Source organism: Melanostigma gelatinosum, assembly GCF_949748355.1.
Source record: "Melanostigma gelatinosum genome assembly, chromosome: 2".
In the NCBI taxonomy this organism is placed as follows: Eukaryota; Metazoa; Chordata; class Actinopteri; order Perciformes; family Zoarcidae; genus Melanostigma; species Melanostigma gelatinosum.
The window spans coordinates 20,017,897-20,036,389 of record NC_136635.1 but is presented as its reverse complement, the minus strand read 5'-3'; the positions used below and the strand labels follow the sequence as shown (position 1 = coordinate 20,036,389).

At 42.3% G+C, this 18,493-nt stretch overlaps 1 protein-coding gene across 1 annotated transcript in view; it reads right to left on the bottom strand.

Annotated features, from left to right (window-relative positions):
* Positions 1-17,280, bottom strand: part of nhsb (Nance-Horan syndrome b (congenital cataracts and dental anomalies)) — a gene marked incomplete at both ends in the record, with an annotated part of 43,714 nt that extends 26,434 nt beyond the window's left edge. Inside the window, one exon of the mRNA XM_079293060.1 lies at positions 17,001-17,280. Coding sequence (XP_079149186.1) covers positions 17,001-17,280 — 280 coding nt within the window. The remainder of the gene's footprint in view (positions 1-17,000) is intronic.
* Between the last annotated feature and the right edge of the window lie 1,213 nt (positions 17,281-18,493).

The window sequence follows — 18,493 nt, the reverse complement described above, 5'->3', positions numbered from 1 at the left end:
CAAAATGCCGAACCATTCCGAAAAACAATCTAAATTGAACGCAGCCTCATTGCTTCTCTTCCACGCTTTATTTTCCACAATGGCTCTAATGAAAGCGGAGAAAGAGCAGGAGAGGGGTGACGGATGCGTGAGTGTGTGTGATGCTGTAGTCTGATCGATGTGACAGTGAGAGTGAGTCTCCTCGAAGAACCCCGGCCTTGTTGCTCTTCTCTTACACACTACCCCCTCACCCACGACATACTCTGTCTCTCACTGTCTTACACACACACACACACACACACACACACACACACACACACACACACACACACACACACACACACACACACACACACACACACACACACTGTACAACGGCTACATTTCCCTTCTATCTCCTTCTGTCATCTTCGTCCCTCCCGTCATCCTTTTATCTCTTGTTCCCTTCACCACTCATTCTTTACTCCTTCCCCCCGTCTTCTACTTCTTCTTCTTTTTCTCCCTGCACGTCAACCATGGCTGCATCCAGGAGGCCAACCAATTGTAATGATCCCATTGTCTCCACACAGCCTCATCAGCTGACCGAAATACCGATGGCTAATAAGCAATTAGCATCCAAACTATTACAACCTTAACTTCTAACAGGATGGAAACTCAGGTGACAGAAGATGACAGAAAGTGTTGCTCATAACTGTAATGCTTGTGTGATAAAATACTTTCATTAAGTGAAGTTCTTTAGTCATGTCACAACAGATGGTCGTATGGGAGGATTGTTGACACCTGAGCTGTGAGATAGTGTCGAAAGTACCGCTGAAACAATGAGACAATGAATTAATTAATTGATAGACAATAACAACAATAGAAACAATATTTGCAGTAGAGGATGGAAAAGAACATAAATTGGCATTTTCTTTTGCCGTCTTTCTAAAACGTTGCACTACATTTGAATGGAAATCTGACAATTGTCACATTTTCATTTGATAAATTGTTCTTATAAAATATTGATTATAGCCACTTTAAGAAATTCTGAATGAATCTTAAAACGTTTGGAACAGACTAAAAAGTCCAGTGTGAGCAGAGCAGCCCCAAGAAATGCCAAATAGCTTTCTCTCTGCCCTTTTCTTCTCATTTGTCTTAAGGGCTATTTAGCTCCACGTATTTGTTGAGAGATACGTCTCTGAGATTTCTGCTATCAGCCATGCAAATAGCCTTGCTAGAGGGGTTAATTGAGTTTTGGGCCAACAAACTCTTATGAATCTGTCCCATAAATGTGTAGGCTGTCTTTTCCGACACTGTTGCTAGCCATTTAAGCTAATCTAGCTAGCTGGCTAGTAAACCCTCGGAAGTCCATAGAAACGGAAGAAGACGAGGAAGCCCCAGTGGACAACACAGTGTTTGTGCATAGAATGAAAAGCACATAGTGTCTGAAAAACCTTATGAATGTCTAATAAATGTGCCATCAATGTTTCACCCATGTCAAATTTTACTGAATACAGTTTTGAGAGGTTTTGTTTTTTCCTAAAAAATGACAACACAACCCCGCCGAGTTCAAATGAAAACAAAGTGAGCAGCTTGAGTCTGGGAAGAGGTGGCAGAGGACGGCCGCACGAATAATCACTTCTCGAGTCTACTAAACGATTCTGACAGCTTTAAAAGAGTCTTGGCTTTTTTCAACCGGAAGTGACACGAGAGCACGGAGTTAGTTCTATTACTTCTTCTATACAATCGGACTTCTTTTTGACATTAGAGGAGTCGCGCCCGTAGAAATAATGCAATTTTAAGGCAATTTTTAGACCAGGAAGTTGCCGCCTGGATGTATTAAGGAAATCAGTAAGTGTATATTTTACACAGATAGTTACTGACATAGTAACACGATCGGAAGAGTAAATATTATGTATGCGTGTTGTAGAGATGGATGCTCTTACACCATTTTAACATCTGGCTAGAATGCATCTTCAGATTTCAATCCGACTTGAATGCCTCTTGCATGCATTTATATTTGGCTTTTTTTAAGATCAGATAGCTTTCCGATCCTCCAAAGACATGCATTAAATAATTATCAATGGGGTCGAAATTGTGATGTTACAGGCTATAAAACCATTACTATATGCTCCACAGATATTCAATGCAGTGCCTGCTTTGCTAACAGGCTTTTTCTCCAAAGAAAAAGTTTGTACAGAACTTAAGAATGGTGATTTAAATTCATTGCCTTAATACAAAAAGAAAATGAGGATGATGTTAAAATGGTATTTGTGTTACATTAAAATCAGCATTCACTCAGTAACAGAGAAAAAACCCCACAGAAATGTTGCAGTGCCTCGACAGCTGGTAATGTGCAAATAATATCATACACCTCTGCACCTTCTAAGACCTGAGTCACAATAAACATGAATGCGATCGAAGGGAAATTACCACGAGTTTCAAACAAAACATCCAAAATGTTGTGCCATCGTTCAAAAGTACAGAAAAAGGAAAAATGTACGACCTTCTGCACTCTGGCTTCATTCAGCTCTACAAGCTCTAAACTCAAGCGTGTGCTCAATCCTTCTACTCCTACAAAAGAACACAACATAATGAGATAAGTGTCAGCCCTATCCAATATATCGGTTTAGTGTGGAGTTAAGCCAGGTATTTACTAAATCTGTTCAAAGGCTTTGAAACCACGGCTCTGCTGACATCTGACCGTGACCTTAAAGAAAATATACTCAGTGAACTTCAACCATAGTCTATGAGTAACAGTGCAGAGTATGGGCGACTGAGATGCTTCTTTTACTGCATTACTGCATTAAGGAGGGCCCACCATGGAATCACAGAAGAGTAAGAGCAGAGAAAGTTATGACAAAGAGCCATAATCAATACAAATACTGCAGTTTCAAAGAATTTCAACATGCACAGGAAAATGATCAGTGCACGTGCTCAATTTAAAGTTTCACCTGGTAAAGGTGGAGTTGATTTAAATTACTTTTAAAATATATTTAAAATATATTACTTGTGAACCCCATCTAAATAAGGCATGGTAGCGACATTATTTTTAACAAAAGATACATTTATGTATGTATGAGGTACCATTGTACTGCTCTGCGTGCCCACAGACGGCTATAATTACTTTCCCTCCTTTTCTGATTCCACCAGTGACGTCAGGAGAATCTTGACTCTGGTGGCTTTTGCGACTTTTGCAAAGTACAAAGTTGTATAACATGTAAACACTTCAGTGATAGAACCACAAAACTTTGAGAATTTGGTCTGTGTGCAGTTGTGCTGCTGTAAGTGCATGAAAACGTGAACTCAGTATCAAGTACAGTTGAACTAAATTACACATCCCTGATAATGATCAGTAGACCTTTTGCATAATGCTAATTTTTATAATCCTAAAGTTTAAAAATCCTTCCCTGATTCATCAACCTGTCTTTATCTGTGATGGGTATATACTTACTGCAATAAATCAGCGAGGATTAATGGCTTTTACCTGGATTCACCTCATCAGTGCATTTCATGGAATGAGAACGAGATCCTGACAGCCTATACACTCAACTTTAATGTGGTATAAATAATGAGCTGCTATAGATATTCATCTGAAGTTGCACAAGCAGAATTCTTCTGGGGGGGGGATGCACAGAAACAACTGCAATAAACCACGTTGTCATTGTGACTGAACATCATCGGCATGTGTATAGATGGGACAACACACCCAGAAAATCCTTTCATTTACACTTGAGTAAAAACGATGGGGTTACAGTATGTAGTGAGCTTCGTCTCATTAGAAACGACCTGTTTCTAGGCAGAGGCTCTGACTGTACTATAATGAGCAGTTGAAGAGAGGAGAACATGTTGAATGCATTATCTCCCCTTTCATCCCGAGGATGAGAGGAGGGCCAGTTTCTGTGCAAGTGTTGGTCATGGATTTCTGTGTGTTTTTCCGTCAGAGTATGTTGTACAGGAGTATGTGTGTATACGCACACACAAAGAGAATAACTAACCTCATCTAGACATGTACTTTCTTTTTTTGACGCTGATGGTTCTTGCATTTCCCTCAGTGTTGTGCATGGGTGCAGGCAACCAAAATGCAGACGCAACATTAACACGCATAAGCTCTTTACCAAACGTGATAATGAGCGCTGTGATTGTGTGAGATCAGTGCTATTAGGGCTGTGACCACGCTGCAACGATACACATCAGATGGTGTAAATGCGCTGCACAAAGGTTCAGCTGGAGCTGTATCATCCTCCGGATCAGTGCTTCTGATCCACTGCAGAACCATATGGCCCCGCTTCACTTTAACACGCATGGATTAAAGGTCCGCGGACGCTTCCTTTAAAGCTCACAGTATCCCTGTATGTGAAGTTCTTTACATATATTTTTTAAATATGTATGAATTCTGTATGAAAAGGGCTTCACAAATCGACTCGCCTTAATAATAACGGGTTTACAGCACATTTAGTTACACAATGCTCTTAACTGGAAAACAAATGTATACAAAAAATGAGCCATATGCCAATTTACTGTGATTCATTTTAGATAACGCTGAAGGTGACGCAGAGGAGCTCCCAGTGGCGAAGAAGTCCTCGTCTGTGAGATATTAACTGATTAAGCACTGCTACAAGGGTAAATAATAGGGATTGTGACTTTAATATGTTCGGCTATTAATCTGCTTTCACATGTCATCTGTAGGGACTTGGCCTCAGTGGAGTAATCTGCTCCACACACACACACACACACACACGCACACACACACACACACACACACAGAGCTGGGGAGTACCCAGTAAGTCACACAACTGGTTAATTGTAATTTCTTGCTACTGTAATTATTTGACTGTGTGATGATAATTACTAGACCATATGGGAGCAGAATATGTCAGGATACTGTAATTATTTCACACATGTTGTATCTGGAGTATTCGTGCTGTATAAAATTGGATAAACAACCCTTTTTCCCTCCTCTCGTCACCTCTGATGTAATTCTTCCATTTCAAACCGTTCTCCCTCCCAATGCGTCAAATACAGATGCCCGTTCGGGGCTCCTCTGCGCCCGACACCGACGTATCGAAGCACTGTTGAGTGTGTGTATGCAACGCACCAGGCTTCCAAGTAACTCCAATGTAAACACACCTTTGTCCTTATCGCGCAAGATAGTCCACACGGGGCAGGCAGGAGGCGGATGGGTCAAACAAACACAGGACTTAAGTCCACAGGACCACTGTTTGTGTCCCATGCAAAACTAAAAGTACATTTTGACAACGTTCACGTCGGTCGTTTGTCACGTGTGGTTTGACACGCCATCCCCAACACGTCCAAAATTGGCGCTAAAATGGTACATCGAGCATCATAGTTAGTTTAGGAGCACTGACCAAGCTGCAGTGTTTGATGCATTGAGGTGAGAATTTGTCCATTTTATAGCTGTCTGTTGATCGACTGTTGGATGGATTGTGAAATTTTGTACAGGCGTTAAAGGTGTCCTAATGACTTGGCGAACCTCTCGGTTTTTCCTCTTGCTTCACCAGAAGGTGTATATGTTTTCTATCTCAGTATTAAATGGATTGCCATAACATTTTGTACAGACATGCATCGTTCCCAGAGGATGAACCCTAATGCCTTTGGTGATCACCATGACTTTTTCTCTTATGCCACCACCAGGTTGACATTTGGGTTTCTGGTGACATTTCATGACACCTCTTAGATGAATTGCCAGAAAATTTGGTTCAGCCATTCATGCTCCACTCAGGATGAATTGTAATAACTGTGGTGATTCCTTAACCTTTAGCCATCGAGTGCCATCAAATAGCTGGAAGTGAATACCATTTCCATAGCGGTACTTTGTGTTTCATGTCATTGGCAAATGTTAGCATGCTAAACTGTGATGATGAACATTATACCTGCTTGCCTTTATCTTGAAGCACCTCTACATCACAGAGCTTCTAGCATGTCTGTAGACTCTTTGTGTTGTTGCCACAGGTCAACAGTCTATCATTTGTCCTACTTATATCTTCTCCTCCTCTCCTCTGTAACAGCTGTGGTTGCCTGCAGCGTTCAGTGAATGCATCTCTGGCCTGTCATCCAGAGGAACATCAGCACACTCATCAAGCAGGACACAGTACATACAACACTCATGCAGAGCACACACAGTACTTACTCACACTATTATGTTTATAGTGTCACTCCTTACTGTGCACCCTTTGCGTGGCTCAGGTATAGATATGCTGATACCAGTGGCTCCTTAGTGGTAGGGAGTGCCTGGTTGTGAAGGAAAGGGGAGGAGTTGATGTGTGTATGTGTGTGTGTGTGTGTGTGTGTAAGTAATGCGTGTGTTTGTGTGTGATGCAGAAAAAAGTGGCTGGCTTTTGTAGGCCCACTGATACAATTGATAGTGACAGATATATGTCTAATTAGTGCAGCCTAAGCTCGGCTGTCCTTACCTCTCACCAGCCCGCTGTGAAATTGGATTAATTTACCTCGCCTTAATACACTGTATCAGCCATGGAATTCAACCAAAAGCAAGTTTCTTCAGCAGATTTGTTGCTAATTTGTAAATAAGTGTGTTTCTAACTTTGTTTAATCTACAATTCGTGTTCACATACATACTGTAAAACTGTACGTAGTGTGCACTCTGTCTTTCTTACACACACATGCCTGGAGTGTGGTGAGTAAATTTACCTCTTGCTCGTAGTCCAATTAACTTGGATCTTCTTTACGGCAAACTAAGGTTCTTACAGAGACAATCTGTTTAGGAGGAACTCCTTAGGAGCAGCTCAGTCCTTAAAACAAGCAGCAGACAACCTCTCCTAAGCTTTTTCTTCTGACTCCATCTGTTTCCATCTCATGCTAATGGTTTACTAAGTCCAGCCACAAGCTCTTCCGGAAGAAAATCATCTCAACCGTCCACGCTTTGCCCCTAAATCCCCAGTTGATACTCATAATCTCTGCTGTCCATATTCTGAACCCTGCTGAAGCTCATGGTCACAACATCATTGATATAATTGGTTTCCCATCCTATTTTTGATCTGCTAATACCAGGCAACACCAACCGACAGCCCTGGTCATTTCAGCTGTAGGATAGTGTTAACAGCCCTGCTGAGCTAAGGGAGGCAGAATCCCGTCTCCAAATCCTGCAGTTGCATGTGAGTATGATGTATCTGGCATAAAGAAATTTAGATAATCAGGATTAAGTTCAAGGAGCGGTTTAAAATGGCTTGTAAAATCTGTCCATCTTATATTCTTTTGTGCTCACTCATTATTCCCTCAATTTTTCTACACATTGTTATTCTCTTCAGTCTCTTCTGCAGCGCTCTTTTAAAAACAAAATCTGTGTCTGTTTTGAACATGACTGCTCTTTGCCAACAGCACCCCTGTGAAGTACAGAAACGTCCATCTGTAAGAGCCTCTGCGTGGGACTTTGTTGTGACGCTGAGAGGAAACCACTGAGTGAGCGAGGCGATGAGGGATGGGGAGAAAGAAGTGTGAGTGTCTACTAGAACAGTTTGGCCCTCCGAAATATTATCACTGAACCTCGATTCAAACATGATGCACATTTTATGCTGTATGGAGTTTGGGTTCAAAAGCTAAAACTGCAGCAAACTGGTACTGTGAGTAAAAACAGTTGTGTCTATAACAGCCGCATCAAAGTGATTAAAACAAATTCTTAATTCAATTGAAATTAAAGTAAATTAAAGTTTCGTTGTTTATAATTGAAGTTCAGAATATTTGTAATCCTCATTTATTAAGAGTTAAAGAGGAACTTAACGCCCCCTTATTACTTAAAAGCAGCCATTAAAAGTCTTATTTACAATGAATACACTGTACGTGCTTTATGTTTCCTTCCTCTGTTGATGAAACATTTCCTAAAAGAATCAACTACTTCTGTTTCCGTCTGATAGCTTCTTTGCTTCTGGGTGCGGTGACCTCAGACAGATAAAAGTTACTCATTGCTGCTCGAGGAATTACAGCACTGAACACACTGCTGCATGCTGGAAGTCACGAGATGACAGAGACACTGACGGACACACACACACACACACAAACACTGACCCAGAGAGATTGCTGAATATGTGCATTTTTCTGGTCCCCAGCCATCTGTCAGAGGTTTTTGGGGGAATGTTGATGATGATGGGGGGGCCTCCTGACACCGATGACAGCCGTTCAGGACAGTTCAGTTCAGCATGTCACAGGAGGCTGACACACAAATGTCCGCGCACACACACACACACACACACACACACACGTCGGAGAGGCATTTATGCATGGACAGACATATTGGACACACACAAAAGGAAGCAGGATACTGAGCTGCAGTCTTAAGTTTTACTAGCAGAACTGTAGCACAAGTTTGTCTGTTTAAAGTGTATCTGTGGTATATACGGTACATATTGTTTGTATTCAGCACCTGATTGTGTCATTTTAAAGTACATTTGTCGTCACTGTCACAAACATATGTGAAAGTATGTGTTTTCAGTTCCCCTGAAAGTACCTGTATGGTATATCAGGTGCTCGATTACACACTGATAAGTATTTTTCAACCTGCTTTTTTTCCACTCTATTTTAGTAGTTGTGTTAAAGTGACTGGTGGGGACAACAATTGAAACTGGTCCAGTATTAAACGAGACATCTGCAGACGGGCTGCTATCAAATTGCTGTCTGACGACATTATGAAAAAAGACCCAACAGAGAAATAAAACCTCTTTCTTTACCTTTCACTTGACCCGGTCTGTTTGTTTGAGCATTTTCACATCAAAACTCTGAAAGTATAAACGTGAAGCTAACTTGTGTTTCTTATACTATCTTCACACAGCTGTAGATGAAAGCACGTAGACACTGATACAAAATAAACTTGATGGAAACAAAAAATAATTGCAGCGGTTTAAAGTCAAAAACAGTCAGAAAACTGCGTGGCACCACTCTGTACGAGCAACTACCTGAAAGTAATCATTAAGTGACTTAAAAGCGACAATGTGACTTAAAGGGACATGAAGGTTTCAATAAAATATAACTATTATTACTCAATAGTAGACCTGAATTAAACATTTTTATATATATTAAGAATAGAGGTGATTATGATAGAATATCAACATATAAATAGTAATAAAAAAATGTAAAAAAACATGAATTCTATAGACATATATAACTATATATATTTGTTACTAGCTGTGTTTACATGTGCAGCTTTATAGAGCCAATATTCTCTCCTTGATGATATGAGCCAAAAAATTAGCTTCTTCAAGTCTTGTTTATTTTTTGGCATAACTGCTCAGCAACAACAGAACCACAACAACATGAAAACGCCAGAGGCCAGTTTGCACAGACGAGGAACCGTCTCCAGAACGCGAGCATGCCAGCCATCCAGCCGGCCGAGTGCTGTGATGTACAGACCAAGAGGTTCTGCGTGCATGTTTCATTGCAGGCTGCAACAGCAACAGAGACCTGGGCACTTAAAGCGGAATTTCAAATGATAACATAAGAGACCAAAAGAAGAGGCTCGCAGGGTTCAGCGGGTTGTGTGTGTGTGTGTGTGTGTGTGCATTTTCATGTGCAAGTGTGTTGATGTTTGTGTGAGGTGGTATGCAAGTGTTAACCTGCCAGTGTGGGAAGGCTAATCTGAAAGCAAGTCAATGCTCTGTGTGTGTGCGTGTGAGTTACTGCATATGAGGAAGTGGAATTACTTTCGCCAAAATTAGCAAAGAGGTAATTGGGCCACGAGAAGAGAAAATGTGTGGTGATTTCTGCTCTCATGACATAAGAGACTCGGAGGAGCTGAATCAAATAAAGCGTGTGTGTAAGTGAAGCCGAGCTGCAGCTGGGTGCTTTGTTGTCGTCGGCTCATGACAATAACAAAGTGTGTTACAGTCTTAAGCTTACATCCCTGCGCTTGCAAGGCCATCACATAGCTCTCGCCTGACCTCCCCACATGTCGTGCCCACATGTTTCTGCTGTAACATAAGTGGACGTATGCCGACCATATGTTTTGATTTAGTTGCGGTAGTTTGGGTGGACCTCCTACTTTATTTCCAACTCTGTCATTCACAAACATATTACACACATCAAAAAGAGACGGAAGACAGGAAAATGAAAGGCAAACAAAGATGGAGAGATCAACCCAACTCTTTCCTTTGCAATGAAAATGTAATCATTTCAGAAATAATCTCTGATTTTAAGTCCCCCTGAGCCTCTTTACAACTACCTCTTTGTTTCGACCTACTATCTACACACTGATGGTGGAAATGTCAGTCCCAGCCTATTTTTCTGTTTTTCAAAATGTCCCTATAGTACACAAAATTATCAAAACTAATGTGCTGTGTTTGTGCAATCATTTAAACACTTAAATGAGGGCGTTGTTTCTCAGCGCAGGATGAACCATTTTCACTTGGATACTTCCGTGAATACATAAAACATTAAATGAAGTGGCCTGTTCATTTGAGTTAACGCCGCTCACCCAGTGCACACACACAGCCCAGTGTCTTCTAGTGGCACTGATTTGCTGACTGCCCGGATGAATGAATGGTCTCTTTTAGACATAAATTTGGCCAAATGGTTCTTATTGTGAAAGCTTCAAGAGTATGTTTTGAATATGCACATCACATGACCCTGCCCTTTAGATGGTGGCCACCGTATCCAAAATGTGCTCCATAGACATAAAACGCTTTTCGTAAGGACTTGTATCCACCATGAATATTTTTCTTAAACCTCACCTTCAGGCCACAATATACACGATTCATACCTCAAAATCGAATGTGCATATTGTCCTTAAAGTTGCACAGAATAATCACGCTCTCAAGGGGAAAAACCTTTTTGAGCACTATGTTTTAGGCCAACAATTGGTAGAACTGAAGGTTCACGTGGCAAAGAGTAAAATGTTTTTCCCTGTTGGGTGTCTATGGACGTATTAGGCGAGAACCAACAGCAATGGCCTATCCTGACCCTCACCACGCGAGGTCAATGTCGAACCTCAACTAGCTACGCACGGCGGGTCTGCCAAGAAAAGCAGTGGGATTCATAATTATACGTCGCTGCCACTCAGCCTTGCTGCCAAGTTGGCCCAGTGATCACTCACAGGACTGCAACAAAATAAATACCCCATAAAGCACTTCCCCACGGCCCACCGTTATAGAAGAGATGCCTCTACTGAACCTTGAGGGCGTTTTATTTGTAAAACATTCTCAGGGCCTAGAAATAATGTATTTTTCATGACATCATCCCAATATTAAGTCTATGGGCCGAGTGGGAACGAGAAACACTAATGCACATTTGCATGGTCGCACAACATGGATGCAAAGCCGTAAACGTGTGAGTGCGGTATCCACTTCTTATCATGCATCAGTTGTCTGTGGCTGTCCATCTCCTGTAGTTTGTAACCTGTAGTATCTCTAGCGCCACCATCAGAACAAAATTTCAATTTGTCCAAAACTAAAGCTTCTGTCTAAATTCATATGAAACTAATGACATTCCCATCAGCCTCAGCTGCACTTTGTGTTTAGCACTAATTCGGGAAATGGTTAACATTACCTGTTAAACACCAGCATATTAGCATGCCGACATCAGCATTTAGCTCAATGCACCGCAACCTCACAGAGCTGCTAGCATGCCTGTCCACTCTCAATGTGTGAAGTGGGCATGTCTAAACTATGAGTGGTGTTGCTCTTTAATATTCTTCAAGATTCTGACATCTTTCTTGATATTTTGTATTCCATTTTCAGAATTTTACTTGTTTCCTCTCCTTACACATCAGAAGTCCTAAACTACATGGGGGCTTCCTTTCTCTGCCATCTCACCCTTTATGAAACTCTCCTCTCCTCTCCGCTTGTAAGTGTCTGGGTGGAAATCAAAGAAAGTGCATCAAACATTAAATATGCTGTCAAGAGGCAGAAGTCTCTCCGTGCTGATGATGATGGGGAAAGTAGGGCAGTGAGGGAAGAGGTATGGATGGCGAGGAGGAGGAGAATGGACACAGCAAAGATGGAGGGAAAGACAGATGGCGACAGACACTGAAGAAGCCGTGAGAGAGACACAAGAGCACATAAATACTCATATATATTAGATTTGGAAAACATCTAAATTGATGCTCTTAGTCTAAGGTGTGTGTGTGTGTCTGTGGTTAGGTGTGAGACGGATGATACGTGCCTGGACAGAGTGTATCCTAACCTGCCTCGTGTGGTTGGAATCAGATCCCTGAACGCACACTGAACAGATTAAGCCTGCTGGCCAGTTGCACAATATGAATTTGGAAAGTATGCCTCTATTTCTGCTTTTGCTGTTAAGCTTTTGTTTGTGTCTGGGACTGACAGACAGAAACAAAACACATTGACTTCACCTGTGCTGCTAGCTCTCTCTCTCTCTTTCTCTCGACCCCATCTCTCTTCTCATTTCTGTCCATAGCGAACTGCTTCAGCAATATGATGCGTGCTACAGAACTGACGCTGGTTGTACTACAAGAAATAGTAAACATGTTAGAGAGAGAGATTGACTCGGCTGAAAGGTGAAAGCAGGCCTCACTCGCTCTCCTGTTACTGTGCAGACTAGCGAGATAAATCAGTTTCCCTGCTGCCACAGGCCATACTCCCTGAAATTTCAAAGTCAAATTTGCTGTAATGGCATAACAACAAGGAACCTGTGTTGCCAGAGCAGCACAACATATTTGTTAAAATCCCATCGTGTATGAGTGTGTGTGTGTTTGTGTGTGTTCCAGACCCCGAGAGTTGATATGAGCTGATTCTGCTGCTGAACCCAAACCTGTCCCGCTGCGGTGAGTGTTAACAGAGTTTTATGTAAATGCTTTGGTTACCACCATTGCTAGCCTTGTTGTCAAACCAGGCATAAGGGAAATTATGCCTGAATTTGCTATTTGTATCCTGTGTGTCGTGTGTATTTTGCATATTCTTTGTGGTTCATTAACAAGTGAAACCACAAACAGCTGAATAGACTGTGCTTGTGTCAGTAATTTGGATGATTGCAGCCATTTTGACACAGGTTTGTTGATACGTCGGTCCTTCCTTTTGACAGTTAAGGGGTGGGTCTTACCGTCTGTACAATATTACTTGAACACAACATTAGCTCAGCTGAGAACAAACAATGGAGACAGGAAAAAACTGATTCCACAGCCATGCTGGCTCTATGAGGCTGTACTTAGACACAGCTGTGATTTAAAAACGGAATCCGAACGTCAGCATGCTAACATGCTCACAATGATTTTACCAATTTACTGATGTTAAGCAGGTATAATATTGACAATGTATGTTCACTATCTCGTGTTTGCTACGATTTGTTGTACCCGCTCATGTTTTTGATGCATCATTACTGTATGTCCTCACACACATTAAGTTATTGTGTGTTTGTGTGGGATTAGATTAGATTCAGTTTTTTATTTATTTGTTTGTTTGTTTTTGCTGTCTTTTTGTTTCCCTTTCAGCCATACATGACATCACAAGCATCATGTAGCATTTAAAAAACAAAATAAAGTAAAGGGAAAAAGTCATGTTGGCACAGCAATATGTAGTGCTAAAGAAAGTTGTTGAAACATTTAGTCAACCAGTTGATCAACACAAAACCAAAATGCAACCATTTTCACTGCCAATTCATTTTCATGGCCATCTATAAAAGTAAAAATGCCAATCGTTCGATCTTTGGCTTCAGCCCTCCAATTTAAACTTGCTAGTTTTCTAAGACTTTTAAAATAACAAATTGAATATCTTGGAAACCCAAAGAAAGCACCTCGAACTACAACAAACTACAACCGGCATTCCTCACTAACCTCCAACATCCTACAAGACAAATAATTAATGGCAATCAACAATGAAGACAATCATCTGCTGTGGAAATGTATACAGAGACCCGTACATTTCATTTGATTTAGTTTTGTGATACAGGATCCGACTTTATGTTTGGTTTACCAATAAAAGAAACTGTTGCCAGGTACCCTAAAATAGATGATTATTATATATTTTTCTCTGCACCGCTAGTATAGTTTGGGACAGACAAAAGCATTTGTGTCATTCAAGGCGGACATAGTGGAATGAAAGTGCATGAAATATTTAAAACAAATCATCAAACAGGCTGACAGTTGTTGACTTTTTGACAGTTGGATACATGGATGGCCTACCGTTGTCACTGCTGCTGTCAGATGACGAGTAGAACAGTTTGAATGAGTTTTGATGAATGTCCAACACAACACATTGTTTTGCATGACTGACGGACACAAACCGGCTCAACACCATCTCAGCACTACTGCCGTGATCAGGATCAATCCAAGTTAGCAACATATTGACTGCCTTGAAATCTTGATCCACTCTACTACGAAGTGAGGAAACTCTGTTGCCACTGACATTCAATATCAGCCTGTGTGTACACTCGGAGATATTCATCTCCTCGGGGTTATTGCTGCCATTTGAGAGTAAGAGGGAAGATAATAGCCCTTTTGAAAGCTGAATAAAAATAGCAAAACTTTGGTTGGCATCCAAGTATGAGCATTGGTCTACAGAGGACTCAAACTCTCCCCGCAACCAAGCTGAAGTCCCACACAGACAGCCGAAGAGTCTTTCTCCCAGTTTACTCGACAGTGTGTTGAATGAAATATCCAAGACCGAAATAGAAATGAAGGATGAATGAAGATCCTGCATGGTGTGAGGACTAGATATCGACGTAAAACACATCCAAACAATGGTAGCATGTCAACAAAAGCGCCTACAGACTGTGTTCATCACACTGAGATGGAGCTGATAAAGTCTTGGTCACGATCTGTGTCAGACTGTTCATTTTGAGAAATGTCTGACTGTGTGATGGAGTTTTAGTGAATCGTACTGTTACCAACAAAAAAATAAAATAAAAACACCATAAAGTGCCGGCACCTCTATATGTAAAAAAAAACTCAGATGGTGTCATAAAATTCCTGTTTTTAAAAGGGAGTTTGTGGTCATTTCTTTTTTCGCCGTTTAGCCTTACACTAGTGTTACAGTGTGATCTGCATCAATTTAATCTTTCGTCTGATTGGTGGGTTTGTAGACATGGTTCGTAGCAGCAAACTGAATTTCTGACACTGCCCAAGTGTTGGGGGTTTTTGGCCAACAAGTCTTTAAATGTCTAACGGTAAGACCACCTTTTTAGTTGACACATTTCTCTGTCAGGGGTGTCAACTTTTGTCTGGGATACCCAAAATCACACAAAGTGAACAGTGATTTTTAACCTCTCATATTGTTGAATTTGAATCATATTTAGAGCCCTGAAGTGGTAAAACAGACGAGGAAGAAGCAAAGATTCGAGGAAATTCTGAGAAAAGTATCAAATAAAATAAAATTGTATGTATCGGAACTTGCGTTTTCTAATTGCAACACACCAGATGTATCTCTTGAGCTCCTATAGGGGTCCTAACTTCCAGGTTGAGAGCAAAGGGCTCGCTCTTAAATGATTGCATGAGCTGCACGATGGCATTCTAGGATTTGAGACTCACAAAGCTCTTGGAAAAGCTTGCGCCCAAGTGATACTTATCTTGTATGTCACAGTCCATGACAAATCAATATGTCAGGGTTTTCTGAGCACAACAAGCGTAACCGACAGACATGTTTTCTGGGTTTGCTGGCAGGTTTAAGGAGTTAAGAATAGTGAGATGTGAGTGCACCGCTGTGTCTTTGTGTGGAGAGACTTTTGGGAGTGTTGTTCTGTACACTGACTTCAGCGTAGAAATGTCTGTCCCTTTCCGCAAGACAACAATCTTTCTCTCACAATTTAAATCCAAGAGACGGCACATGAAGTCTCATACCAGAGCCTAATTCATCCAGATCCACAGCAAACAACAAGCAATAAGACTACTCTATGTAATAAAGACATCCTCGCTGACACATATGCTCCTGTGTGTGTGTGGTTGGGGGTTGGGGGGTTAATCTAAAGAGGGAGTTCATGAGCCTACAGTAGCTTTAGGCCCCAAAATGCTCTTTGGTTGTCCCAGATTATGATAACCTACAGCAGCGATGAATCCCACTGCACAGAATTGGACTAAAATCACCGAACGGGTCGTCTAAAATCAAAAGCCCCATACTGAAAGGACTGCAGAGGACATAAATAATATGCTGTGCAGAACGTGCTGTTTCATTGAATTGCAGTCTCCCATTGATGCCAATCAGGCTGGTTTTTTAGGGGGTGTTTTTTTTTACGTGATCTGTCCACAGTCGACACCTGAACCTCTAGTCATGATCAGTTCATGTTTACTCTGCAACATGGCCATCTGGATTCATTATTGATGCTGTGTTGGTGCCGCTGCATGTGGAAAGGGTGGGTTTTGGCGCACGGGGACTCGCCTCTGAAAACCCCAACACACACACACACCGTTTAACAGATCCTCGCCTCTGAGCTTCACGTATTCACACCCTGAATTAACGAGGCGGTCTTTTTTTTCTTTTTTTTTTGTGGCCCCCGAAAACACCGCTTGAACATGCTTCAGGTGTGAACTACCCGCAGTAACGAGACTGCGATGCTGAGCCAATGCAGCGGCAACACACGCCCCTCCGCTCCGCGCTGCCCGCCTGTGAACACACACACACACACACACACACACACACACACACACACACACACACACACACACACACACACACACACACACACACACCGCCGCCTCCCCCCTCCCTCTATCCCCACCGTCGTCAACGGACACACACACACACACACACACACACACACACACACACACCGAGTCTGGACCGCCTAAATGAATGAGCAGTCAACACGTCCCGCGCTGTGAAAATGCATCTATGATACTGGATGGTGAAATGTGCAAACGCAACCGTGTGACACATTTCAATGAGGAAGGGGGGGGGGGGGGGGGGGGGGGGTATGAGAGCGCGCCGCGACTGAGGCAGGCGTGCGTGCAGCTGGGCAAAAATAATTTTGAGGCGTGCGCCCTTCGAAGCATGAAGGCACACATGTAGGATGTACATGAAACAAAAAGCACACATTGCTCAGGTGTAAATCATGACATGGTTTCTTTTTCTTCTTTTTTTTCTTTCTTTTTTTTTTAGAGGGGGCACATACACTTGTGGTGGTCTACTTACGCACTGCCTCCTTTTTAGGGTCTAGGGCACAGGCAGTCTGCTGTATCTGGCCTATTTTGTTCTGGAGGACCCAGACCCGCTGGTTGGTGCTAATGATGTCGTTCTCCAGCTCCTGAAATATGGAGCAGGCGTGCCGGGCCAGGTCGGACAGCTGTCGCAAGGTCCGGGACAGAACCACATTACTGATGGCACACAGGTCCTCGAAAAGCAGACCTTCATCGTTGGGGATCTGGTGCCTGCAAAGAAGCTGCGGCTCCGCAATCCGTTTGGCGAACGGCATTTTGCACGCCAGAAATAATAGGAGTTGTAAGCCAAGCGTAAATTCCAACTGCCTAGACGAAAAAGGGGAAAGGGGGAAACAGACAACATCCAAATATATAAATCCACGAGAAACCCGATGAGGTTCGGGCCGACCGCGCGTTATCCCCGGGCGTCAATCCAAAGTTCCCAGATTCTCCTTGAGATCCTCCATCCTGCTGATGGTTTGTGGGGGATCACTCACACTCCCGCTCAACACACGGACACACGTGCACACACATGCAGATCACAGCTAAGCCCAGGTCAGTGGTGTGAGGATGCGTGTTGAGTCTGCGATCATGGGTTGCCTCCTTGCAGCGTCAAGCCAGCCATAACGAAAAGGAAGCAACGCGTTAAACCTTCAAAATAAGAGGATGGGTCGAGGAGAATTTAAAATAACACCGACATGGGAGGTTTGCGAAAGCTATATGAAATACATAACACATAGGCGTTGACAAAATAGAAATCAGCATAATACAGAATAGGTTTCAAATTCAGGTTTTTATACACACTAATATTGTTTCATACTCAGACTGCTGGCCATAACCTTTTATTTCGTAGGTCCGTCCTTGCTTTTCCGGTTTTGGTGCGCTCATATTTCTGGGTTTTGATGGAGCCTGTCTGTGGCCTGAGCTGTGCGCAGGCTGAGAGGATGAGAGAGAAGACTGAGGTAAAACCCGGAGATATGGATGTGTTTGGACAGGGAGCGGTCATGACAACCAGAGTACGGAGTCTCATCATGTCAGGACCCACTGACAGAGGAGCATCTTCAACCATGTGACCCTGAAGGTGATCCGCTCACGCTAGAGGACTAAAACTACAAGACAAATGTTCATTTCTATTCGTTTTCACTCTCAAACATTTGCACCTGATAACACCTGGACCAATGGAGCAATGCACACATCTATATATACTTCATAAGCAGACAGCAACGCTCAACTTCAACAGAAGAATTTCAGGAAGTTAATGAGGATATTTCAACTTGTATTTTAGGAGTTAATTAAGCCAGTTTGATCTGGATAACTTCACGTCTTTGTCGTAGAGGTGACGAGAAAGCTCCAGCTGCTGGCAGCAGAACGCAGTTTGGCTTCAGTGACAGAGAAACTTACAAATTATAGTTCTGCATGAAGTCAAGGTCAGTGGCTGGATCTAATCGTTTTTAAATGGTGCTTTAATTGTGCTTGGCTTCAGAGGCG